The sequence below is a fragment of the Myotis myotis genome, unplaced genomic scaffold, assembly GCF_014108235.1.
Source record: "Myotis myotis isolate mMyoMyo1 unplaced genomic scaffold, mMyoMyo1.p scaffold_m19_p_17, whole genome shotgun sequence".
In the NCBI taxonomy this organism is placed as follows: Eukaryota; Metazoa; Chordata; class Mammalia; order Chiroptera; family Vespertilionidae; genus Myotis; species Myotis myotis.
The window spans coordinates 36,265,028-36,291,440 of NW_023416321.1; the positions used below are offsets into that span (position 1 = coordinate 36,265,028).

General features: G+C 48.3%; 1 protein-coding gene across 3 annotated transcripts; it reads right to left on the bottom strand.

Annotated features, from left to right (window-relative positions):
• Window positions 1-297: 297 nt before the first annotated feature.
• PELP1 (proline, glutamate and leucine rich protein 1) lies at window positions 298-26,050 on the bottom strand. 3 transcript variants are annotated; one of them, XM_036341099.1, is made up of 17 exons: window positions 25,781-26,050; window positions 20,079-20,143; window positions 19,598-19,703; window positions 17,576-17,725; window positions 17,313-17,342; window positions 5,789-5,848; window positions 5,114-5,264; window positions 4,805-4,931; window positions 4,574-4,661; window positions 4,044-4,132; window positions 3,848-3,964; window positions 3,593-3,740; window positions 3,282-3,441; window positions 2,562-2,617; window positions 2,194-2,400; window positions 606-2,060; window positions 298-443 (listed from the first exon to the last, which is right to left on the bottom strand). In XM_036341099.1, exons 1-17 carry the CDS (start codon window positions 26,027-26,029, stop codon window positions 351-353), a joined length of 3,351 nt encoding a protein of 1,116 aa, XP_036196992.1. In that variant the 5' UTR covers window positions 26,030-26,050; the 3' UTR covers window positions 298-350. The 3 variants fall into 3 exon arrangements, with proteins under 3 accessions (XP_036196992.1, XP_036196993.1, XP_036196990.1); XM_036341100.1 differs by having other exon boundaries at window positions 5,258-5,264; window positions 17,271-17,342; XM_036341097.1 differs by having other exon boundaries at window positions 17,271-17,342.
• Between the last annotated feature and the right edge of the window lie 363 nt (window positions 26,051-26,413).

Below are 26,413 nucleotides of genomic sequence, written 5' to 3' on the forward strand. Positions count from 1 at the left end.
TTTCCTTATGTTCACCCTTCAATGGACTGAGTGAAAGAACCAGGGGGCACCTACCTCCAGTCCATAGATTCCAATGCCCTCACGTCTACTCCTCTAGGTTCCTGCTCACACATGCACCCCGGCAAGGCCTAGGATATGCAACTGCTTAAAGGGATCAGACACTGACCAGGAATGTCCAAATCTCAAGAACGGGTCGGAAGGCCTGGGGTGAACTTGCCAAATTCCTGCCAGGGAGGTGCTGACGAAGGCAAGGGGTAGAGGGGGGGACACAGTTGTGGCAAAAGGCAGAAGCAGCAGTCGAGGCCGAAGTACATAACTTTATTGGAAACGAGTGGGGGTGTAGGAGACGGCTAGGAATCAGGCTCTGTGACCGGTGGTGGCTTCTCGTCATCAGGGGGACAATCAATGAAGTCAGCCAGCATGGCAGCTGTGTCATCCTGCTCCTTTAAGGGACAAAGACACGATTCAAAACAGCCTCACACACATATAGGAGTGGGTCAGGCTTGGACAAAGCCCTTCCCTAACACAAGCAACCCCCTCTTCCTCCAGCCCGCCCCGCCCCACCTTCCCTACCCAGAGTTGCCCTCCCAGCCTGGCCCACTCACCTTTTCCTGGGGAGGGGCCGTCTCCGTCTCCATTTCCTCAGCTGCAGATGTCTCTGGTGGGGGGGGGACCTCATCACCCCCACCCTCAGTCCCCTCGTCCAACAGGGCTGGTGGAGGAGCACTGGGCTCCTCTTCCACTAGCTCCTGAGGAGGTGGCCCCGCTGGGGGGCTTCCCCCTTCCTTCTCCAGCTCCTCCTGGGAGGGGAGCACCTCAGGGGCCAGTGTGGGTGCAGTCTCAGCCCCACGCTCCTCCTCGGCCCCCGGCTCCTCCACTTCCAACAGTAGCCCAGGCTCTGGCTCTGGCTCAGGCTGCACCTTGGGGGACTCGGGGGGAGGCAGAGCTGGAGGCAGGCTGGTGGGTGGAGGTCCTCCTTCTTCTACCTCCCCTCCTGCTGAGCCAAACTCCAACTCTTCCACCTCTTCCAACTCTTCCTCCTCCTCCTCCTCCTCCTCCTCTTCTTCTTCCTCTAATTCACCTTCCTCTTCCTCAAATTCCTCCTCGAACTCTTCCTCCTCTTCCTCCTCTTCAAAATACTCTTCCTCATCCTCTTCTTCCTCTTCAAAATCTTCCTCCTCCTCTTCCTCCTCCTCCTCTTCTTCCTCCTCTTCTTCTTCCTCCTCCTCCTCATCACTGCTGTTGATATTAATAACTGTCAAGTCTTCTTCCAGGGCTGGGGGTCCTCCCCCACTAGGAGTTCCTTCAGGCACCAACTGCGGTGGTTGGAGTGTCACTGGGCCAGGAACAGGAGGGGGTGGGGGTGGAGGGAGAGGCCCCGGGACTGTAGGAAGCTCTTCAGGCTCCTCCTTGGCTGGTAGAGGAGGGGAGGCTGCTGGTGGCCCAGCTGGGGCAACAGGGGGTGGGGTGCTGCCTGAGGGGGGTGGGAGTGGCAGGGGCGGCAGCCCCTCAGGCACGATCACCACACTGTCATCAGAGTCACTTTCCAAGGAGATCTCTACATCAGACGCCTCCTCCTTATCATAGTGGACAAAGGCTGGCCTGGGCACTCTCCCCCCAAAAGTTTCATCTGGGGGTATCACAGGTGGCGGAGTGCCACTGGAAGCCAGGATGGGATCCTCGTTTGAGCCTGCCCGGTGGTTCTCAGGGCCGGGAAGGAGCCGGGGGGGTACAGACACCAGGCCTGGGACAGAGAGACCTAAGTGATTGGCTGTGGCTGGAGGTCCAGGACGTGCTGGAGGCACTGGGCCTGCCGGGGGCACAGGGCCTGCTGAGGGCAGGGGACCCACCGAGGGCACAGGGCCAGCTGAGGGCATGGTGCCTGCTGAGGGCATGGGGCCCGGGGGATGAAAGGGTGGGGCCCTGAATGGAGACGGGGCCTCGGGAGGAGGAACTGGAGCAGGTGTGGGGCAGGTGGGGCCCATGGACTGCAGAGGAGGAACCCGGGGATGGGTCAAAGCAGCACAGGTCACCAGTGCTTCCGAGCAGAAAGATGAGACCTGAGGAAGGAAGAGGAAGCAAGTGTGAGCATCAGGAATACAGAGTGCTATGGTACCAGAGAGGAGAGCCTGCCAGCTCAGAAACAAGAGAACCCTCAAACCAAAGAGATGGACTCGGCCCGTCTACAGTTACCTCAAGGTTGTCTTCCCTCTGGCCCAGGGAGAAGGCTTGCAGGGCACAGGCAAGAGGAGGTGGGCAGCGAGGAGAAGGCGCCAGCAGCAGAGCCAGCAGCAGACGGTACAGTTCCCGGCGGCAGCGGGAGCTGGTATATGGGGAGCTGCCTAGGACCTCGCCCTGTTGGACACCCATGACGAGGGGTAGGACCAGATCATGCAGCCTCTGAAAAGGATGCAGGGCACAAGTAGAGACACCACCTCGACGACCCAACCCTTCTCCAGGGCCCCCTCCCAACTTGCAATGGACGCTCTCCAGGGGCACAGCCCTCACAGGGACAGGCAGTGGCCCTGCCCCAATCTCCATGGGGACCAGGCTCCACTAACCCTGTGAGTCTCCTCCTTGATAAGTGGCCCGCACATGAGGATGGTCCGGCTGAGGCCTGGGAAGAAGAACAGTGTGTAAGAGACCTGCTACTAACAGGACTGAGAGAAGGGCTTCTGCAGCACGAGGTTCAGGCAAGTCACTTAACTGCTCTGAGCTCCTTTCTCCACCATGAAATGAGGATCGCACTGCACAGGATTGCAGATGATGTAGGTGCACTGTAAATGTGCACTTCTATATCTGAGAAGCACTGACTCTCCTCTTCACATGGGGTGGGGTGACAGGCAGTGAAATACAGGGAACCCCAAGGAAAGTCACCCATTAACCACACAGTCACTGACTATACTTCTGCTTCCAATGAGCACTTGTGTTGGGAGGAAACCCCACTGAGCCGCCTGCCTGAAGGGAATGTAAGCACCACAAGCAGGGATTCACCCTTTGCTACAGCTGTCCTGGCAGGTGCAGAGGATATGCAACAAGATAAATGAGACCCCGGGGGCAATATAAACGACCCAACACTCGCACGCGCCCCTCCCCTGCCCAGATCCAAGATTTTGCCACAGCCCTGGGAGCTGCATGGCTACTTCTGCTCCTTTGGCCTCTCTTGAAGGTTTTTAGCTGGTTCTGCATTTTATCCACACCCTCTACTTCAACACGTGGTTTGGGGCTAAAGCCCCAGCCATCCCAGCACTCGGAAGGTGCAGGGCACAGGCCTCACCCACCTCTCAGCGCAGCTGCACACACATCGCTGTTGGCATTGCTATCCCCTTTGCGGTGGCTGGGAGGGGTCGCAGCCTCCCCCATGTCCAGCTTTAGCTTCTTGGGGGCACTGGGCTTCCCCGTCTGCAAACTGCCATCAGGGCTCCCCCGGGGACTGCGCAGCTGGTGGTGAAGGGAAACACAAATCACACTCACAGGCAAACAGGAAGGCAGAACAGAGTGAGGCGACGGTGTTGAATGAGGAGGTTCACATGGACCAGATGTGCAGGATGAAAGTCCTGGCACAGGGGAGTGTGGGCAGAGCCTCACTCACCTTCAGGGCCTCGGCTGGCGGGGAGATGTCACTGAGCAGGTGGGTGAGCAGGGCCTCTCCTGAGGCTCCTGCCTGAAGCACTCCTGCCGAGGCACCACACACCTGCACCCACAGCTCTAACACAGCGTACACCTTGGTCCGCATGGCACTGTGGAGTGAGCAGGGCGGCTTATGAATGCCTCTCCTCCCTCAGCTCCCAGCCCACTGCATGGCCTCGCCAACCCCCCCGCCTTGATCCCCATCCTTGATGGTCACCTGTAAGGCTTCTCCTGGCCCAGAGAGACAGTATCCCTACCAATGCTCCAGGCATTGAGGACCTGGGGAAGCAGGCGGCTGATCAGGGCTCCAAAGCGCAGAAGCCGACCTCCACACCTGGGGGCGAAGACACAATAGTGACCTCCATTCCCAGTACGTCCCAGTCCCTTCATCACACTCTGCCTAGTCCACTCACGCAAGGATGAGCGCAGAGAGCAGGTCCAAGGCTTCCAGGTGGATAGAAGGCAGCAGCAACAACCGCAGGGGACCATCTCCAAGCAAGCTCTGCAGAATGAAATTGGCAAAAGGAGCAGGGAAGTGAGACACAGAGAGAAAGGGAGATGGAGATGTGTGTGACTAAATACATATGGACACACATGTAAGGAACCCACCCCGGCCCACCTCTCCCAACAAGGTCAAACCCCCATCCTATAAAACAGAGCCCGTAAGGAGAATGAGGGGAGGATGGCTGCCTCTCGGCAATGTCTGGCTGGCCTCCGTGCTTGCCCTCCCCTCGAAGCATGTGCTACAGGTGTCCTCGCACCAGGAGAGAGAAACCACTCTGTGCATGTGTCGGGAGAAGCACAAGGAATGGCATTCGGACAGAAGTAAGGCGCTGGACAGACACCTCAGGGATGATATCATTTGGAGAGCTTCAGATCCCACACTACTTTCCTGGTTGCCCTGGGTCCTAAGGACTGGGAACGGAGGGCAAACATTACTTACAATATTCTTGGCGCTGATGCTGAGGGTCCGGCAGATGAAATCCAGGATTTCCTGCACAGGGATGGACACGGGAGCCACAAACTCAGAGCTGGAGAGAGTCAGAGCAGGGAGATCCTCAGCACAGGTTCCCCAGCATGACTGGCCCACCTCAACCTCCTTCTTCATGATGCGGAACACACCCCAGATCAATCCCTCCCTCTCCAGCCCATGCTCCCTCCAGCACTCACTCACCTGAGCATGAGCCCCAGGCAGCAGGCCAGACCGGAAAACCTTTGCCGAAGCCGGAAAAGGTTATGCGCATCAGCATCTTCGAGGGAAAACAGCATCTCCACCCCAGGGCCTTCATACTGCACAGGAGCTGGACGGAAACACAGCAGCTTCTCACTCCAGGGCTTGTCCGTCCCCTCCCTTTTCACTTCTGGTGGATGACCCACCATTCTGCCTAGAAATCAACTGTCCCACTCTCTGGGCCACCCTCCTGGTTCCCTGCTGCCACATCCCCCAACCACTCTGCCACTGCCTACTAGCCATGCTCCCTACCTGGCTCTGCTCCCTCGTAGAGAGCCCCTAGCAGACTGTGCAATGAGGCCAGCAGGCTGTGTAGCTCCTGCTCCCAGCTCTCAGTGTGCTTCAAGCCCTGGGAAAAGCCAGCCCCGAGAGAGGGCAGCCGGGAATAACACTCACACGCCAACTGCAGAAGAAAGGTCAGAAGCTTGGTCAGATGGGAATCCAGCCCAGCCAGACACCCCCAGCGCCACCAATGCCAAGACAAGGAGATCACAGACAGCTCTAGGAACATAGAAAAGGGACTATGGGGCAGAAGGACAAAGATCTTGTGCCTCTTGAGTATGCCAACAGGAAGGGAAGTGGGAACGTGGTCCAAGCAGTACCAAGAGAGAAATGCTGCCCAGCTGGCATGGCTTAATGGTTGAGCATCAACCTATGAACCATGAGGTCATAGTTTGATTCCTGGTTAGGGCACATGCCCGGGTTATGGGCTCAATCCCCAGTACAGGGGTGCAGGAGACAGCCAATCAATGATTCTCTCTCATCACTGATGTTTCTCTCTCTCTCTCTCCCTTCCTCTCTGAAATGAATAAAAATATTTTTTTAAAGAGAGAGAGCGAAGTGCTGAGAGAGAGAGAGAGAGAGAGAGAGAACTAAGAGAAGCTCCAACTCATGCCCACGCTTTTCATCTGCCTCCTTTTCCTTTACCTGCTGCAGCTGAGGGCTCAGGGAATCCACTCGAGACAGGAAGAATGAGGCCAGCTTGCCCTGGGTTGTGGAAAAGAGGGAAAGGCTGGTGAGTCAGCTCCAAGGGCCAGAGACATACACCCTGTCCCTTCCCAGCAGCAGAATCTAAGCCCTCGCCTTTTTTCTTTCCTGCAGACACAGGAAGCAAAGTATTTTATGGGGTATCATGCCTGGAAGCAGACATGCTCTCACAGTAGAAAGACATCCTGAAGGTCAGCTCTCATCCTCAGCCTCCCTGTCTGGTGGGGAAAGGGTCTGGCCTGGGCCCCACAGACATTGTACTCTCTGATGCCAATTTTTCCTCAAGCCAAAAAGTCACAGAGTGCTGAAAAGCAGCAAGCCCCACACCCAACTCCCTACCAGCTTACACAAGAAGTGATGGCCCAAGCTGGGTAGGAGTTGAGGCACTAATCAGAGGTATGAGGGCAGGTGAAGACCTCTGGAGAAGAACTGAGGCAGCACATCTCGGAGCGGTAACCTGTCAGCTGGCAAACATTTACTCTGCCTGCTATGTGAATGTGAAGGTGCTGGCCCAGAAGTGTCCTACCTGGGTCACAATTTACTTGGGGGTAGAATCAAAGGGGCCTATGAAATTGATGGGGGCGGGGGAATTGGGTCCTTTTCACTAACATGTAAGTAAAAGGTAGGATTTATTTCCACTTTAAATGTCAACAGAAAGCCATAGTAGTATTAGCAGTACCTCTGGCTGTCACCAATAAAATCTCTCATTTTCATTTCACATTATAATTGTAACAGGGTATCTCGAGATACCATTCACATGTATCACTAATTTGAAATTCAGTAGGTATTAGCCCTGCCGCTAGATCTTGTTGTTTAACATATTCATGAAGAAGCACATACTACTCTTATCAAAATTTTTTAAAATATACATTTTAACAGAATCGGTTTCTCTTAAAATCCTATGTATTTTATTTTATGAATTCAGGAAGGGGTCCATGGCATAAAAAAGGGTAAGAACACTGAAGGAGACCTACAGAACGAAATGAGATGGGATTTCCACTTTCAGTGGGATGTGAGTGAGTCAGGAAGACCAGTATATGGAAAACCACCTGAACCCACAGTAGCATTCACTATTCCGAGAGGGGGATAGAGGGAGGGTCCAGTGGGACCGATCCTAGGAGGCAGGACTAGGGAGGGCAGGACTGAGCTGGGTTTAAAAGAAAGGGAAGAATCCCCAGGCGACCAGAGAGGGGAAAACACTGCTGAGAGCTACAGACCCAGAAGATGCCAAGGAGAAGCAGGCTGAGGCCTTAAATCCCAGCCTAGAAAGCATGGACTTTGGAGAAGGGAGGATGGGACGTCACAAACACAAATCTCAAGACAAATCAGCAGGGGCACCAGACACATGGCAGGGGGCTTGTGGGAGCAAAGTAGGAGCAGAAGCCTGTCAGTGTGTGTTTCAGAAACAAGGACTCCCTCCCACCGACCCTGTGGCAGGAACCACGGAGTTGCCCATGTTGCACTTCATGATTCTCACTGGCCACGAGACAAGCACTGTCACAGCTGACGCCAGGATAAAGACCTGGACAGCACTTTCATGCCAGATGTGGTAGGACTCAGAGCACTTCAACCCAAACACAATAACCATCCACAGGTCTCCTGACGCACCGGCTTCTCCCAGGGTAAGATTTCTTAGAAACCTGCCAGAGCCCCAACTAGAGTGGCACTCAGCCCTTCCAGCCAACTTACCGCTCATACTTTTCCTGAGGCTCTGGCTCCAGAAGCTGGGCTGAGGCCAACAAAAGTCTGCTTCTGTGACGGCAATAAGCCGGAGGACAGACATGGCTCTGACCACAGGTGGCCTGTGCAATGGCTCACTTGGAACATTTCACTTGAAATGCAAGCGCAGCGAGCAAGCACGCCCAGGGTATCTCTCAAGAGTGGGGTTAGGCCTCCCACTGATTCCAAGGAATTACTAATGGATTTGGCCTGGGGTTAGGCCTCCCACTGATTCCACAGAATTACTAATGGATTTGGGAAGGAGAGGTAAAACCTCTACAGAAGTAACCTCATGGACTGGGAATGCTTGAGATACACCATTCAGGAGGAGACTGCAACTGCCCTGGGAGCTTCTGGGGGATGGGACAGAAAACAGATAACTTTCCAAAATGGCAAGTATGTTTCCTAAGATTTTCTCAGTACAAACTGCCCCTAGGGCCTTTGTACAAAACAGATTCTTATCGGACATGCTGGCAACAAAGACAAAATCCTCAATATCCTCAACAGTGAGAAGTTCTTCAGATGACATGTTATTCTTAAAGACATAAAGGCGCACATATCCTGTTAACATACGAAAGTGTTTGGTTTGGAAAGGATACTCAAAATACAGGCCATGACTTCAAAAACTACATGTCTGGCCCTAGCTGGTTTGGCTCAATGGATAGAGCGTCAGCCTGTGGGCTGAAAGGTCCTGGGTTTGATTCTAGTCAAGGGCGCATGCCCACGTTGCAGGCTCGATCCTCAGTAGGGGGGTGTGCAGGAGGCAGCTGATTCATGATTCTCTCTCATCATTGAAGTTTTTATCTCTTTCTCCGTCTCCCTTTCTCTCTGAAACTTCAGAGGGAGGGCAGGGCAGGGTTGGGGGGGCTGTAAGAGATCAACCAAAGGACTTATATGCATGCATATGAGCATAACCAATGGACACAGACACTAGGGGGGTGAGGGCATGTGCTAGGGGGTGGGGGTGGCCGGGGAGAGATCAATGGGGGGAAAAGAGACATATGTAATACTACATGTAATACTTTAAATAAAACAGCATTCTAGTCTCCCTGACTATTCAAATCTTGACCCTGAAGGTAACAATACTCCTTCCACTTTCATGGGGAATGCAAGCGGATACAGACAACCCCAAACCAAGCTGAATCAAAGCAGCTATTTGCAGTAACACTTTACAAACTTTGACCAGTGAGGGGTCAGGGAGAAAGATCTGTCTAGCCCATGTAATTTAATAATTTATAGACCATTTCAGAAGAAAGGCAGTTTTTACTAAACTTGATAAAGCTTTAGTAAAAAAAAAAAAAAAAAAAAACTTTTCCTAAGCGTTAGTAAAATCCATGAGTTACTCCAAATACCTTCTTGACAAAAGTCCTGCCCTGCCTACCCAAAGATTCTATTGCCTGTCATTAGTGGCGTTCACATGAAAATAGAGAATCAACAAGGACAGGACTCCATGTTCTCTGAGGAGCGTCATCTCCTCAGGGAACTTTTCAGATACAACTAACCAGTTACTAAAGCCACTGCAGACACCACCCCCAGATCACAGCATGTGTGCCCAGAGCTCCCCATCTGGCTCACAATCCTTCTCAAGCCACTAACAATTGCTCAGAGCTGGTATTAGTGTTGAAGCCTACCTGCCAATCCTGTCTATGTTCTTAAAAGCTTCTAGAGAGTTTAAGTGTGTGTGTGGGAGGGGAAAGAACAGGCTTTAAATGCAAACAGATCTGATACCAACCTTAAGTTAGTTAAACACCTGTGGGCCTGTTTCTTGGTTAGTTTGGTGACACCAACTCCACACAATGACTATAATAATAAAATGAGATGACACATCTCAGACACTCGACAGAGTGCCTGGCACATTGTGGGTACCTAATAAATACCAGTTCCCTTACCCTTTATTTTACTTTCTTGATTTGGTCAAAGAACCATGTGAACTTACTTTCAAGATAATCTGAATGGCCCTAGCCAGTTTGGCTCAATGGATAGAGCGTCGGCCTGCAGACTAAAGGGTCCCAGGTTGGATTCCGGCCAAGGGCACATGCCCAAGTTTCGGGCTAGATTCCTCCCCAGGAGGGGGCATGCAGGAGGAAGCCAATCAATGATTTTCTCTCATCACTGATGTTTCTCTCTCCCTTCCTCTCTGAAATCAATAAAAATATAAAAAAAAAACTTTAGAAAAAAAAAGATAATTTGAATGGCAAACTCCTCCTTAATTGACAGTACTGATGGCTGATACAGTTAAGCATATCAGTTACACAAAACAATTATTAATTTGATGCTAATTCCAGTTCTCTATATAGATTTGTCCTTCCATCTGAATGAAATGGCCAATGGTTTATCAAGCTATGAGTATAAAACAGAGAACATTTAATCTACAGGAGAACACCTATTTGTTCTTAGGTACTAGTTGACATCCAATTATACTGCAAACAACAGATGTGTCAATTACAAAGGGCCATTTAACTGCTATTGCTTTGGCAGAATGTATTCATTCATTCATTCATTCATTCATCCATTCACGTTACCGTTGAAAACAGAGCTAACTTTTTCACTGACCTCTCTCACCTGACGTACATACCTATCTAACCTACTAAGGCTCAGCAATACATCTTGTATGGGTCATGACAGCTTAGGGGAAAGGGTAGGGAAGTGACTAAGGGTGTTTAGTCAGGAACATAAGACAATGTGTAGGAGACATTGTTATAGGGAAGTAATAAATCGGGAAGGCTTCCTGGAGGAAATTACAAGAGTTTTAGGAACAAAGTAAGAGCAGATGGTAGGGACACACAGCCGCGTCTCTTCAGACAGGCACAGCCCCTGACTGGGGGAAAGGAGATCCACGGGACTGTTGGCACCGGGGGATTTGAGATCTGGGTTCCGTAATTACAGAGGACTGAGCCTAAAGTGGCAGCCTGAAGCACTGACCAGACCATGCAGTGCCAGTAAGAGAGGAGCTTACAGAGACTCAGCCTTCCCCATTTCTGCGGCCGGCGTTTGTTTGTTTTCACTGAACCCTGTTCATAGGACATTTCAGGTACAGACACTCACCCATGATGAAGAGCGGGAGAAGGTGCGGACGAGTGGAATCTGGGGAGAGGCTGGGGAGAGAAGAGGAGTCAGGAGAGGTGGCAGCAAATTGAGTGCTGAGTCACCCCTGAGTCCAGGACTTGGGCAGCCATTTTTTCTCCTGAGGCTATAACTTCCTCCCTCCAGGCCCCAGGCAAGGAAAACAGCCACACCCAGATTCCACCGAGAATGAGATGAAGGATTAAAATAATCTGATTAATCCCTGGGAGTTAACAGGGTGTGGCCTATAGAGGGCCTTTCAGTCCCAGCAACAACAACAACAGAATCACAGACATTCCAGAAAACTGGGACCATAAGCCAGCCAAAGGAATGACATTTCAATTTTTCAATTTTATTTTTTTATTATTTTGTTGGCTTTTTTTCTTTTTTTTCCTTTTTTCTTTGTTTTCCCTTTTTTTTGTTTATTGCTTTTTTTTCTTCTTTCTTTGTTCTTTTTTTGTTTGTTCCTTTATTTCCTACTTCTGTTCACATTATTTTTTCAACCACGTGAGCAACAGACACGTGAGCGGCGCACTCTAGTCCAGGGAGCATCAGCCCTGTGAGCAGCCTGCCTCGAGCCTAAGAGCAGCAGCCTTATGTGGCCTGCCCCTGTCCAAGGAGCAGCAGCTGTGTGAGCAGCCCACTTCCCCGTCCAAAGAACAGCAACCACGCGAGCACTCCGAAATGTCCAAGGAGCAGCAGCCGCATGAGCAGTCTTCCTATGACTGAGGAGAGGCAGCCCTTCACAGCCCGCCCCCATCTGAGGAGCAGCAGTTGCGCACAGCCCGCACCCTGCACTAGTCCGAGGGGCAGCAGCTGCACAAGCACCTTGCCCTCGCCCAAGCAGCAGCAGCCGGACGAGCAGCCTGCCCAATCCGAGGAACAGCAGCAATGTGAGCAGCCTGCCCCCATCCGAGGAGCAGCAGTTCTGCGAGTGGCCCAGACCCATTCAAGGAGCAGCGGCAGCCCACCCCGGTCCGAGGAGGAGCAACCACACGAGCAGACTGCCCACATCCGAGGAGTGGAGGCTCGACACAGCACGCACCGGTCTGAGGAGCAGAGCCACAACAGCCTGCACCTGTCCAACAAGCAGCAGCCAGTCCTAGGAGCAGTAGCCCCACAAGCAGCCCACCACAACAGAGGAACAACAGCAGCGTGCAGCCAGCCCCCATCCAAGGATCAGCAGCCACGTGAGCAGTCCAACCCAGTTCAAGGAGTAGCAGCTGCATGTGTAGCCCGCCCCATACAAGGAACAGCAGCCTTGTGATCAGCACACCCTCTGTCTGAGGAATAGCAGCTGTGTGTGAAGCCTCCCCCCACCAGCCAGAGGAGCCACCACAGCGATGAACAGCACCCACCACAGGAGCTCCTGCCAACTGAGGAGCAGCTGCTACAACCGCCAGAGGAGCAACCACAGCCCAAGGAGCCACTGCCACCCAAGGAGCAGCCCCTGAATGACTCAACATCTAGATATGTCGGTGAGATCAAACATGGGTAGACAAAGAAACCCCCAAAGGAAAGAAAAGGAGGACTCGCCAGAAAAGCAGCTAAGTGAAACCGAGGCATGCAGCATGACAGAAAAAGAATTCAGATTAAGGGTACTAGGATGCATAAACCAGATGGAGGAAAAAATCAACAACCTATGCAAGAAGGAAGAAGAAACAGATGAAAAAAAATCAATAAATTATGTAAGACCCAAGAAGAAATGAAGATTGATAAAGCTGCAATAAAAAACACCACTGAAAGTTTCAACAGTAGACTAGGAGAAGCGGAGGACCGAATTAGCGAATTAGAAGACAGGGAAACAAAACACACCCAAACTGAACTGCAATTGGAGAAAAAAATTAAAAGACAGGAGGAGAGCCTAAGGGAGCTACGGGACAACATGAAAAGAAACAACATACGAAAAATAGGGGTGCCAGAACAACAGAAAGAGGAACAAGGGTTAGAAAACCTGTTTGAAGAAATAATATCAGAAAACTTCCCCGAGGTGGGGAAGACAAAGTCACAGAAGCACAGAGAGTCCCAAACAAGGTGAACCTGAAAAGACCCACACCAAGACACATCATAATTACCAGGGCAAATGTTCAGGACAAAGAGAGAATCTTAAAGGCTGCAAGAGAGAGACGGAAAGTTACATACAAGGGATCTCCCATTAGATTATCAAATGATTTCTCAACAGAAACACATCAGGCCAGAAAAGAATGGACGGAAATTTAGAAAGTTACTCAAAGCAAAGGACTGAATCCAAGAATACTCTATCCAGCAAGGCTATCATTCAAAATTGAAGGGGAAATAAGAAGCTTCACAGACAAAAAAAGGCTAAAGGAATTTATCACCACCAAGCCAGCGATGCAAGAAATGCTAAAGGGACTAGTATAAAAAGAAGAAATAAAAAGCTCAGAAAGAAAACAGCCACAAAAAATAGAAATGGCTACAAACAAGTACCTTTCAATAATAACTTTAAATGTAAATGGACTAAATGCTCCAACCAAAAGACATCGAGTGGCTGAATGGATAAAAAAAACATGACCCATACATTTGCTGTCTACAAGAGACCCACCTCAGAAGAAGGGATTCACACAGACTGAAAGTGAAGGGATGGAAAAATATCTTTCAGGCAAATGGAAATGAAAAGAAAGCTGGGGTAGCAATACTTATATCGGACAAAATAGACCTCAAAGTGAAGGCCATAACAAGAGATAAGGGAGGCCACTTCATAATACTAAAGGGATCAATACAACAAGAGGATATAACCCTGATAAACATATATGCACCCAATGCAGGAGCATCCAAATACATAAAAAAACTCCTGGAAGATATCCAGGGAGAGATCGACAACAATACAATCATAGTAGGGGACTTTAATACACCACTGACATCACTGGATAAATCCTCTACACAAAATAATAGCTGCAGCAATCCTAAGAACAAAGTAGGTGGGATCTCAATACCAGGTATCAAGCTGTATTACAAAGCCACTGTTCTCAAAACTGCCTGGTACTGGCACAAGAACAGACATATAGATCAATGGAATAGAATAGAGAGCCCAGAAAATGGCCCGAACCAATATGCTCAATTAATATTTGACAAAGGAGGCAAGAACATACAATGGAGTCAAGATAGTCTCTTCAATAAATGGTGTTGGGAAAATTGGACAGATACATGCAAGAAAATGAAACTAGACCACCAACTTACACCATACACAAAAATAAACTCAAAATGGATAAAGGACTTAAATGTACGACGGGAAACCATACAAATACTAGAAAAATCCAAAGGCAACAAAATCTCAGACATATGCCGAAGCAATTTCTTCACCGATACAGCTCCTAGGGCATTGGAAACTAAAGAGAAAATAAACAAATGGGACTACATCAAAATAAAAAGCTTCTGCACAGCTAAAGAAACCATCAACAAAACAACAGGAAAACCCCTGCATGGGAAAACATATTCGCCAATGTCATATCTGATAAGGGCCTAATCTCCAACATTTATAGGGAACTCATACAACTTAACAAAAGGAAGATAAACAATCCAATCAAAAAATGGGCAAAGGATCTAAATAGACACCTTTCAAAAGAGGACATTCAGAAAGCCAAGAGACATATGAAAACATGCTCAAAGTCACTAATCATCCAAGAGATGCAAATCAAAACAACAATGAGGTACCATCTCACACCTGTCAGAATGGCTATCATCAACAAATCAACAAACGACAAGTGCTGGAGAGGATGTGGAGAAAAAGGAACACTTGTGCACTGCTGGTGGGAATGCAGACTGGTGCAGCCACTATGGAAGACAGTATGGAGTTTCCTCAAAAAACTCAAAATGGAACTCCCATTTGACCCTGTGATCCCACTTCTAGGAATATATCCCAGGAAACCAGAAACACCAATCAGAAAGGATATATGCACCCCTATGTTCATAGCAGCACAATTCACCATAGCTAAGATCTGGAAACAGCCTAAGTGCCCATCAGTAGATGAATGGATTAGAAAACTGTGGTACATCTACACGATGGAATACTATTCTGCTATAAAAAAGAAGGAACTCTTACCATTTGCAACAGCATGGATGGAACTGGAGAGCATTATGCTAAGTGAAATAAGCCAGTCAATGAAGGAAAAATACCACATGATGTCACTCATTCATGGATAATAGAGACCACTATAAACTTATGAACAAAAATAGATACAGAGGCAGAGCTGCCTCAAACAGACTGTCAAACTACAGCAGGAAGGCCGGGGAGGGTGGGAGGGCAGGAGAGGGGTGGGTAAGAGATCAACCAAAGGACTTGTGAGCATGCATATAAGCATAACCAATGGACATAAGACACTGGGGGGTAGGGGAGGCCAGGGGATTGTCAAGGGCGGGGGGAAAAAAAGGAGACATATGTAATACTTTCTGTAATACTTTAAGCAATAAAAAAATAAATAAATAAAATAAAATAAAAAGAAAAGAAAAAAAAAACAAAAACAACAAGAAAGCCCACTGCATGGGAGAACATATTTGCCAGTGTTATCACTGATAAGGGTTTAATCTCCAACATTTATAGGGAACTCATACAACTTAACAAAATGAAGATAAACAATCCAATCAAAAAATGGGCAAAGGACCTACATAAACACCTTTCAAAAGAGGACGTTCAGAAAGCCAAGAGACATATGAAAACGTGCTCAAAGTCACTAATCATCCGAGAGATGCAAATCAAAACAACAATGAGGTACCATCTCACACCTGTCAGAATGGCTATCATCAACAAATCAACAAACGACAAGTGTGGGAGAGGACGTGGAGAAAAAGGAACACTCGTGCACTGCTGGTGGGAATGCAGACTGGTGCAGCCACTGTGGAGAACAGTATGGAGTTTCCTCAAAAAACTCAAAATGGAACTCCCATTTGACCCTGTGATCCCACTTCTAGGAATATATCCCAGGAAACCAGAAACACCAATCAGAAAGGATATATGCACCCCTATGTTCATAGCAGCACAATTCACCATAGCTAAGATTTGTAAATAACCTAAGTGCCCATCAGCAGATGAGTGGATTAGAAAACTGTGGTACATCTACACGATGGAATACTATGCTGCTGTAAAAAAGAAGGAACTCTTACCATTTGCAACGGCATGGATGGAACTGGAAAGCATTATGCTAGTGAAATAAGCCAGTCAATGAAGGAAAAATACCACATGACCTCACTCATTCATGGATAATAAAGACCATTATAAACTTACGAACAAAAATAGATACAGAGGCAGAGCTGCCTCGAACAAACTGTCAAACTACAGCAGGAAGGCTGGGGAGGTTTGGGGGACAGGATGGGGCGGGTAAGAGATCAACCAAAGGACTTGTATGCATGCATATAAGCATAACCAATGGACGTAAGACACTGGGGGGGTAGGGGAGGCCAGGGGATTGTCAAGGGCGGGGAAAAAAGGGAGACATATGGAATAATCTTTGTAATACTTTAAGCAATAAAACAATTAAAAATAAAAAAGAGCAAATGGTAGAAAAAACAGGCAGGGCACTCTAGAGGTACAGAGGAGGAAGGCAAAAAGAGGAAGGATGCTGGGGTCCCCAAAGGTGTGGACGGCATTGGCGAAGAAGGAACGACACAGAGGCAGCGTTCAGTTGATCAGCAGCCTAGCCAGGATCTCTAGCCAAGTTCTGGTCAGGATCTCTGGCAAAGTTCTGGTTAGGATCTCCAGCCAGGTTCTCTGTCCATGTTCTCTTGCTAGGTTCTGTCCCTAGGTTCTGTCCAGGTTCTCCAGCCAGGTTCAGTCACCAGGTTCTAGTCAGGTTCTCTTGCCATGTTCTATCCAGGTTCTGTAGCCAGGTTCTGTCTCTAGGTTCTTCAGCCAGGTTCTCTTGCTAGGTTCTGTCTCTAGGTTCTGTCTCCAGTTTCTGTCCAGGATCTTTTGCCATGTTCTCTCCAGCGAAGTTCTTTTGTCTCTAGGTTCTGTGTAGGTTCTGTGTGTAGGTTCTGTGTATAGGTTCTGTGTCTAGGTTCTGTGTCCTGTTGTCTTGTTACATCTGTATTTATACCAGTTGATTCCAATCCTATCAATCTCTATTCCAAAGGTTAGGGCGTTTCTTATCTCCATTCCAGGGAGTAAAGATTATGTAGCTTAAGCATGATTGTTCGTAGTTAAAGTGATTAATTACCCGCCTGGCACTTAGTTAAGGGGTTTTATTCCCTCCCTAACTTCAGGGGAAAATCCCTACCTGGGGAAACAACCTTTCTCAGAGAGGTGACCTTGGTTAAAACACATAGTGCCAAGAAGGTGAGCAAACATATTAAGAACAGTATGCCATATATGCCAGGTCCCTTGAAACAGCAAGGATGGACAGGCTCCCGGCAGAAGGAGCCCTGGGCTAAGAGCCTGGGCTTTAGCATCAGATCTAGTTTCCCATCTCTATTGATCTTAGGCAAGTTATTTAATTTCAATTTCTTCATCAGTGATGGTTAACGAGATAATGCATGTGAAGTGCTAAGAGGTGGTATAATTAAAGCTATGGAGATCAATGATAGAAAAATCAGAAGACAGGTGCTTAGAAGTCTCAGAAATAGCATCTGAGGTAAGATAGCTACAAGGCTTAAGTTGGCGGGAAGAGGAATTGCAATGAATACTTACTTTGAGAGACCCACAAGCCCGAGGAAAATAGGTCATACATGCCTTCATTCCCTCCAGTGCTGAGAGCTCACACTGTGGGGGGAAAAGCAAGGAAGAGATGAGAGTCCAATACCCCCATAGACCCCCCCTCTCCACCCCACAACCCCCAAGGTCCCTCCTCATACACTTTTTCTTGGCCCTTCCTTCTTCTCACTTCTGTCATCCTAGTCCCCAATCACTTCCCATCACATTCCTTAATCCAAGCCGTCTGAGTAAGACAGGCATTAAAAGGGGCAAAGGGCAGAGGGACTGGGCAGGTGTCTCACCTCTGGTCTGAGGCCCAGCAGGGAAGTGAGAAGGCCAGGGAGGTGGTTCATGGAGATGTCCCGGAAAACTGTAGGAAGCTGGGCTGCATATCGGAGCAGGTCCCTCAGAACAACCACAGCCAAATCCATCGTGGCGGGCGGGTCCTGGGACTGAAAAGCAACAACACCCCATGCTTCCAACCTTATCTTCATGGTCACCAAGAGGAAGAATGAGGTATGACAACACGGGGCTTTTGAGAAACACCACGGTTAATGTCAACACTACCATCAGGTCCACTAGGAATAGAGTACATTAGAGACATGGGGTATTCAAAAGTCACGTATTTGTCCACAGAAAGAACATGTGCTTACATTTTCGTATTAGGGGTATCTGGGGTCCTAAGAATTTGTTTGGGGGAGGGGGAGAGTAACAAATCTACAACTGAAAGATCTAACTGGAAGAGCTCAAGAGCTTGATTCTCCCATATTCTCCCTCCCTTCAGTGAAAGAGCACTCTCAGACTAAAAAACAAAGTCTCAGCCGCAACAAAATCACTGCATCTCTAAGCTGGCTCAAACCTACCCTGGAACTCATGAAGAAAAAAAAAGGTTTGGACTTGGCCAGTGGTGCAGTGGTTAGAGCGTTGCACCACACACTGAAGGGTTGTGGGTTCCATTCCTAGTCAGGACACATACCCAGGTTGTGGGTGCATGCGTGAGGCAACAGATGGATGTTTCTTATATTGGTGTTTCTTTCTCCCTCTTCCTTCCTCTCTCTAGAATGCATAAAAAAAAAAAAAAATGGCCCTAACCGGTTTCGCTCAGTGGATGGAGCGTCAGCCTGCGGACTGAAGGGTCCCAGGTTCGATTCCAGTCAAGGGCATGTACATTGGTTGTGGGCACATACCCAGTAGGGAGTGTACAAGAGGCAGCTGATCAATGTTTCTCCCTCATTGATGTTTCTAACTCTCTATCCCTCTCCCATCCTCTCTATGAAAAATCAATAAAATATATTTTAAAAAAAAATGTGCCCACCCAGCCGGCATGGCTCAGTGGTTGAGCGTCGACCTATGAACCAAGAGGTTGAGGTTCAATTCCGGGTCAGGGCACATGCCCAGGTTGCAGGCTCAATCCCCAGTGGGAGGCAGCTGATTGATGGTCCACAAGCTAAAAAATGATTTTTACATTTTTAAAGGGTTGGCAAACTACCAAAGAAAAAAACAACATGCAACAGAAACCATATGTGGTTTGCAAAACATAAAAGATTTACTATCTATAAACATTTACTTCATAGGAAGTTTCCCAGCCCCAGAGTAAGAGTCAGCACCATGAAAGCAGGGTCTACGTCCATCTTACCACTGTCTCCCAGAGCTTAGCACACAGCCTGCCACATGTGCTCAGAATGACTGTCGAAGAAGTAAACGGAGATGTCATCAAAGATGTAAAAGTAGCCGAAACCAGTTTGGCTCAGTGGATAGAGCGTCGGCCTGCGGACTGAAGGGTCCCAGGTTCGATTCCGGTCAAGGGCATGTACCTTGGTTGCGGGCATATCCCCAGTGGGAGATGTGCAGGAGGCAGCTGATCGATGTTTCTCTCTCATCGATGTTTCTAACTCTCTATCTCTCTCCCTTCCTCTCTGTAAAAAATCAATAAAATATATTTAAAAAAAAAAAAAAAGATGTAAAAGTAGAAAAATATTAAAATGTTGAAAGAGAAAGAAAGGAGTGGGCAAAAAAAAAGAAATCAACCTGGAAAAAGTAGCTTTAGAGATGTCACTCATTAGAAAAGCTAATGAGGAAGTGAAACAGTTAGAGGTTACAATGTGTGAAAGGTCAGATGAATTAAAATAATTCAGTAGTTGAAAATATCAAAAAGCTTAAAAAGACTTCCATTTGAAGGTTATCCTCCCTACGGTCAGAAAACTGCTAATTATTCTGTCCTCAGAACTAAATGTCCAAGCCACAAAGAATACACCACATCCAGAATGGGGAACAAGGAATGGTTGGGGGAGGGGGCGCAGTCAGGGCAGCAGCTGAATCCTTACCTGCAAGACCTGCTGGATGCTCCGAAGCCAAGAGACACAGTGCTGCTGGAACATCTCTGTAGAGCTCTCCCCAACCAGCAAAGACAGCAGACAGAGGCCCTCAAACCTTATAAGAAAGGAGTGAGTGATAACAAGGTGGAGGCTAGACTTCAGAGAAAGCTATGTATTGCTCTTTCACACTCACTGGACTAGACTACAGCAAAACTTCACCTCCAGGTCACTGAGGTTTCTAAATCCTGAAATACTCAGAAGACGTGGAGTGAGGTACAGGCAGCAAGGAAAGGGAACAGAGATCTTCATAATCCCAGGTGGGGCTGGAATGGGTGAGATCCAGCTCAAGTGAGTTCATGAAAGAATGACACTCCCCAGCCTCCTGGGAGCGAACTTCTTGACTCCATGGGTGGACAATAATGGACAGCTGTAAGCTCACTTCCTAAGGAAACATCCTTCTGGAGGGGGAAAAAAAAGGTTAAAGACTTACCGAGTTTTGATAGAACTGAGACGTGCATTACTGAGACCCACCAACGCCCCAACAGCTGAAAGGTTCTAGAAGAAAACAGGAAAGTGAGTCAGGAATAGGATGCTAAAGGTGCAGAATTTCCCCAAGCCCTGCCATGTCCCAGTACCTATGAAGCCTTTTCTGGAGTCCCACCTCCTCTGAGGAGAAAAGACCATTCCTCTAGACTAGAGGCCTCGGCCTTTGTCCTATCTTCAGTAGGTGACACACACAGCAGCCTGCCCTGCAGACTTTCCTCAAAGTCACGTCATGCTTGACTCCTTCTTTTACTGTCCACCCTACAGATTAGTGCTATACAGAGGACAGCCCAACTCATCCCAGCGACCAGACCTCAAAGACAGGTCTGCTTCACCGGTGTATCCCTGAGCAGCACCTAGCAGAGGAGACATTCATAAATGCTTGCTTTAATGGACACTGAACTCACCTGCTTCCCTTCCTCCTTCACCCCCAAACAAATCCCCCTCCTCCTGTCCCTGGCTTCCTTAGACCTGTTAAGAATGCCAAGGTAGAGTTCTGGTCAAGATGGTGTATGAGTAGGTAAATGCTGTACTCACCTCCTCCCATGACCACATCAAAATTACAACTAAACTACAGAACACCCATCATTGAGAACAGCCTACCAGTGGTTCTCAACCTTCCTAATGCTGCGACCCTTTAATAGAGTTCCTCATGTTGTGGTGACCCCCAACCATAAAATTATTTTCGTTGCTACTTCATAACTATAATTTTGCTACAGTTATGAATCGTAATGAAGTATCTGATATGCTATATGTGTTTTCCGATGGTCGCGACCCACAGGTTGAAAACCACCGGAACAGAAATCCTGTAACTAAGGATATATGGAAGAAGCCAGAGACTGATAGGAGGGGGAGAGATGTGGAACAGGCTGGTCCCACACCCACATGTGGCAATAAAAAATCTGAAGGGATTGCTCAGCTGCAGAGGTGCCCCCTAAGGAGTGAGGGGTCCAAGCCCCACACCAGACTCCCCAGCCCAGGGTCCCAGTGCCAAGAAGAGACGTTCCCATAACTTCTGGCTGTGAAAACCAGCAGTGAGACGGAAGGCTATGGAATCCCGTGCACAGACTTATTCGGACTGGCTCCCTCTGAACTCCAGCCCTGGGGCAGCAGCTCGAAAGGCAGCAGGGACATAGAGGAAGCAACAACTAAATTATCTGGCTTTGGGGCAAGGGCTAGCGCAGTGGTTCTCAACCTTCTGGCCCTTTAAATACAGTTCCTCATGTTGTGACCCAACCATAAAATTATTTTCGTTGCTACTTCATAACTGTAATGTTGCTACTGTTATGAATCGTAATGTAAATATCTGATATGCAGGATGGTCTTAGGCGACCCCTGTGAAAGGGTCGTTCGACCGCCAAAGGGGTCGCAACCCACAGGTTGAGAACCACTGGGCTAGAGAGAGAGCTTTCTCCCAGACAGAAATACTGGCAGAACTTGGATGATATATTTTCAAGGACTTTTTCCTTTATTTTTGTTGACATTTTATTTATCTTTTTTAATTTTTTTATTTATTTATTTTTGTTAACATTTTTAAAATATGTATGGCATGGCAACTACTTAAAGGGAAGACTGGGTTCCTTTCCCCCTCTATGTGTATGAGACTGTGATACTTCAGGCACTGAAGCCACAGGCTCGTTTTTCTTTCCTAGTTCCATGTTGGCCTGTTTTAACAGAACGGGGCTATCTTTGTTGTAAGATACATGTAGCCTAATGTTTGTTAGCTTTGTGGTCTGAAGTGTTTATCTCGCAAGCAGATTCCTAAGTAAACCAAATCTTCGTTGCTAAAGTGTTCTGAGATGCATGGTTAAAACAACCTTCCTCCTCTAAGATCTACTTTTTAAGCCCAACACACCCTGTAGTTTATCAACTGCATGTATGGCCTCTAGAAGTTAGTATGCTCAGCTGACCAACACAATGGTAGTAACTGTCCGCAGGGTTTGTCTCCAGAGAAAAGCATTGTGTAGCATAGCAGAAATATAAACTACCTAGGCATGTTGTAAAGCCGTCTGAAAGTTACTCAGAGCAAGTTCTGTGAATAGAAGTGCAGTGTTCTCGTCACATTCTGCTTTAAAAAGTTATGGCAAATACAGACAAATTAAAAAGAAAAGGAAAAAAAAGAAATACTGGCAGAAGCCATTGTTCCTTTGCTGGGCTCTTCCCTGACAGGTGCAGGCAGGCACTACCTCTGAGTCTCCATCAACTTGGCTAACACTGTTCACCCCACCCTAGTAATTTCCTTACCTTGACCCACCCAACTTGCCAACCCACCCAAATGGCTTCCAGTAGCTTTTCCATATAACAGTCCTAGCTGGTTTGGCTCAGTGGATAGAGCGTCAGCCTGCGGACGGAAGGGTCCAGGATTCAATTCCGGTCAAGGGCACATGCCCAGGTTGCAGGCTCAATTCCCAGGCAGCCGATCAATAATTCTCTCTCATCACTGATGTTTCTCTCTTTCTCGCTCTCTCTCTCTCTCTCTCTCTCCCTCTTCCTCTCTGAAATCAATAAAAATGTGTTTTTTAAATATAATAAATAAAATAACCAGTCTGTCTCGGCTCATGCTTCAGAGTTTCCTAAAATCTCACAAAGGTTCACAAACCCCAAACAAGCAGAACCTGGCTTCACCATGCCCCAACTAGCTAAGCAACCCCAAACACAGCACTAGCAGCACCTAACCTTAGTTCATAGCTTAACCTCTCCCAGGCACCTCCAAGCCCAGCACAAATGGCAACGATCTGCACATCACTTTGTAGCTCGTACTAGGTGGCTCTGAGAGGGCACAAAGCAGCAGCTAACCTTGGCCTGCACCTCCCAAGAGACCCCAAAACAAATACACCCAGTGGCCAGCTTCAGGCCACATCAGAGCACCACCCAACCACCTCTAGAAATGACATACTCAAAGGGCACACTCAGTAGGCACCAGTACCCTGATAAAGCAAATCCTGCTCCATAGGATTAACCCCTGCACAATGGCTCCTCCACTGTAGTCACAGCCAGTCCTCATAATCAATCAGCCTGAGGATTAATCCATCTCATTGATGTACCAACAGCAATTAAGGCTAAACTACAATAAAAGGGCACACACAACCCACACAAGGGACACACCTGGAGCGTCCAGCTCAGGCGACCAGGGAGACTGTACCACTGGGCCCCACAGACACTCTACCAAGACCAGGAGACATGGTAGCTCTACCTCATACATAGAAACAAAGAGGGACGCTGCCAAAATGAGGAGATAAAGAAGCATGTTCCAAATGAAAGAACAAAACAAAGAAACTCCAGAAAAAGAACAAAAAGGAGACAAGCAATCTACCAGATGCAGAGTTCAAAACACTGGTTATAAATATGCTTAATGATCTCAGTGAGAATTTCAACAAAGAGATTATAGAAAATAAATATAGAAAACATAAAATGAATATAGAAAACATAAAAAAGAACCAGTCAGAAATTAAGAATACAGTAACTGAAATAAAGAATACATTAGAGTGAATCAACAGATTACATGAAGTAGAGAATCAAATCAGCAATTCAATTCCCTGTCAGAACCTATGGGAAAGCAATGTTGGTGATTAAGCCTAGGTGGACAGACCAATCAACAGATCTTTTTCTCTCAAGCACCAAGCCTATTGCTTACCTTCATTACTCATCCCCGCTAGACTAGAATCTCTCTCAAGAAATTTGTCTTGCTTATCTAACCTAAAGATGAGGAATAGTAGCTAACACATAACGGATACTCAATAAATGTTTGCCGAATGAAAATCCATGGGGAAGCAAGGGAAACCATACAGTTCCAATACAGTACTGAAGACCCAATATCAGAGACACAAGTAGAAAAAACTCAAGGCAGGATATACTCAAAAAATGTGATACATGCAATATTAAAGGAAGGAGTCTCACTTCCCACATCACCTTCAGCTTCTTTACTCAAAATTCTACTAGACTTTTAGGCACTTAGAGAAAATAAACAAGACAATAAATTCATGTAGCTCACCTTGAGGGAGGAGGGGAAAACTTGAAAAAGATGATGAAAGAAATCACACATACATAGGCAGAATATATAACATTTCAGAAATACTTAGGAATATGAGAGGATTTAGAAGGAAAAGGAAATATGTAATCAGCTCCTGCTTCTGAAACTGGGCTGAGATAGCAGAGGCACAGCTTTGTTACCCTCAACAATGAGGAGTAATGTTAATACAAGTAATAAATGAGGTCATTCCTCATGAATGTGGGGCTAAGATAATTGGACCACCCAGCAGGTTATGACAACCCTCTTCCTGGAAGGAAGCATAGAGCTCAGAAGGTCCCATAACGAAAGCTGGACAAGAAAGACCTCGTGCACATCAGTCTCGAAGCACGAAGCACGGGTAGAATTTGGGGGAGGATTGGGGAAAGGCTGGAGGGCAAGAGATAGTAAAGGAACACCTTCCATAGTTAGACATGTTATATCTTCTTAGAATCAGTGGCTTCATCTGAACAAGATGGGGTTCAAGCTAGAATGGAAGCAATGACAAAGATATGGAAAGGAGTGGACAGATCTAAAAACTACTCAGAGGATAAAACCAACAGGACCTAACAGAGTGTGTATGGAGGTGTGTGAGCAAGAAAAAAAAGTGTTGCCGAAACCGGTTTGGCTCAGTGGATAGAGCGTCGGCCTGAGGACTGAAAGGTCCCAGGTTCGATTCCGGTCGGGGGCATGTACCTGGGTTGCGGGCACATCCTCGGTGGGGGATGTGCAGGAGGCGGCTGATCGATGTTTCTCTCTCATCGATGTTTCTGACTCTCTATCTCTCTCCCTTCCTCGCTGTAAAAAATCAATAAAATATATTTTTTTAAAAAGTGTTTAGGATGGATGACATTTGGGTTTCTAGCTTGCAGAACTGAATGGATGTGAAATTCTACTCTTAGTATAACCCAAAGAACCCTGCTAAACCCGTCTAAAAATCTCTACATGACCTGTCCACTACCTACCCACCTCACCAGCCTCACAGCGCCCACTCTCTTCCCCTCCCCCTGAGCCCCAGGCACAATGCCCTTCTTTTCCGCTCCTTCCCACCACAGGGCCTACCGACATGAATTTCCCCCTGACTGAACCACTTTTCCCATTTTCTTTCCCTACCAACCCCTACGCATCCTTGGGGGTCTCAGCTTAAACCCCATTCTCCAGAGTAGGGTTAGAGGTCCCTGCTATACAATGCTCATAGTGTTTTATAACATTCTGTTCATCACCATCACATCTATAACCAACTGAAGCACCCAGTACTTGGCCCTCAGTATGAGTTCAGTAAATATTTACTTGTTCAATACACATTCACTTAGCAGGAAAAAATCGCAAAAACAGATACTCCCAGAGGAAAAAGAAGCTAAAGATCACAGATCTAGCGACGGGGCCTGGAATGGAATCCATTCGTGTGTGACTACCAATAGCCTAGCAATAGAGAAACGAGGCCCATGTGTTCCCGAGTTCCTCCTCGTGGCTGAAAAGGGCGAAATACGTGAATTTCGTGCAGACTGATACCCGGATTCGCTTTCTGCACCCAGCTCTCCTTCCCTCCACCGGACCACGGCAGCCGCAGCCCCGTGAGCCTGGCGCACAGATGCCGCGCCCACCTCCCACCGGGGCCGCCCACACGCCGGCCACAGACTCACCTGGGCCCCGCCCACTGTCCCATGCAGCCGCAACAGGCACATGAGCCCGGGCAAGTGTGGGGCCGAACGGACTGGGGGATGCACGGGAGGAATGGTGGACCCCGCTCGCGGCTGCAGCAGCCCGGACACGCTCTCCAGCAGCAGCATGCGGAGGCGCGGGCCCGAGCCCACCGCCGAAAGGCCCCCGGCCCCGCCGGGAACCCCAGCCGCGGAGCCCGCAGAGGGCCCACTGAGCACAGCTGCGGCCATCTTCCCCCGGGCTCTAGTGGTGGCGTGGCGCGGCGCGATGACGCAAACACAGCGCGACGCACGCCTGTGGAGAGGGGCGGAAGGGGGTTGTGGTCCTGCGCCTGGGATGCCCGGGGATTGGGCTCCGGGCTCTGGTGGGAGGGAGCATGCGCGGGGTGGGCGGGGTCCGCGGGGTGGGCGGGGTTTGGTTCCTGGTCTGCGAAGGGCTGGCGGGCGGGCGGGCCGGGGGCGCCTAAGCAACACACGTGGTGAGGACAAAAGGCGCCGAAGTCCCGAAAGGGATCCTTTAAAATAGCAGAATCCAGGCACTTTCGCTCTAGGCAGCACTGACGTCTAAGGAACTGACCTCTTGTTTGAAACCATAGGCATTTTTAAACTACATTT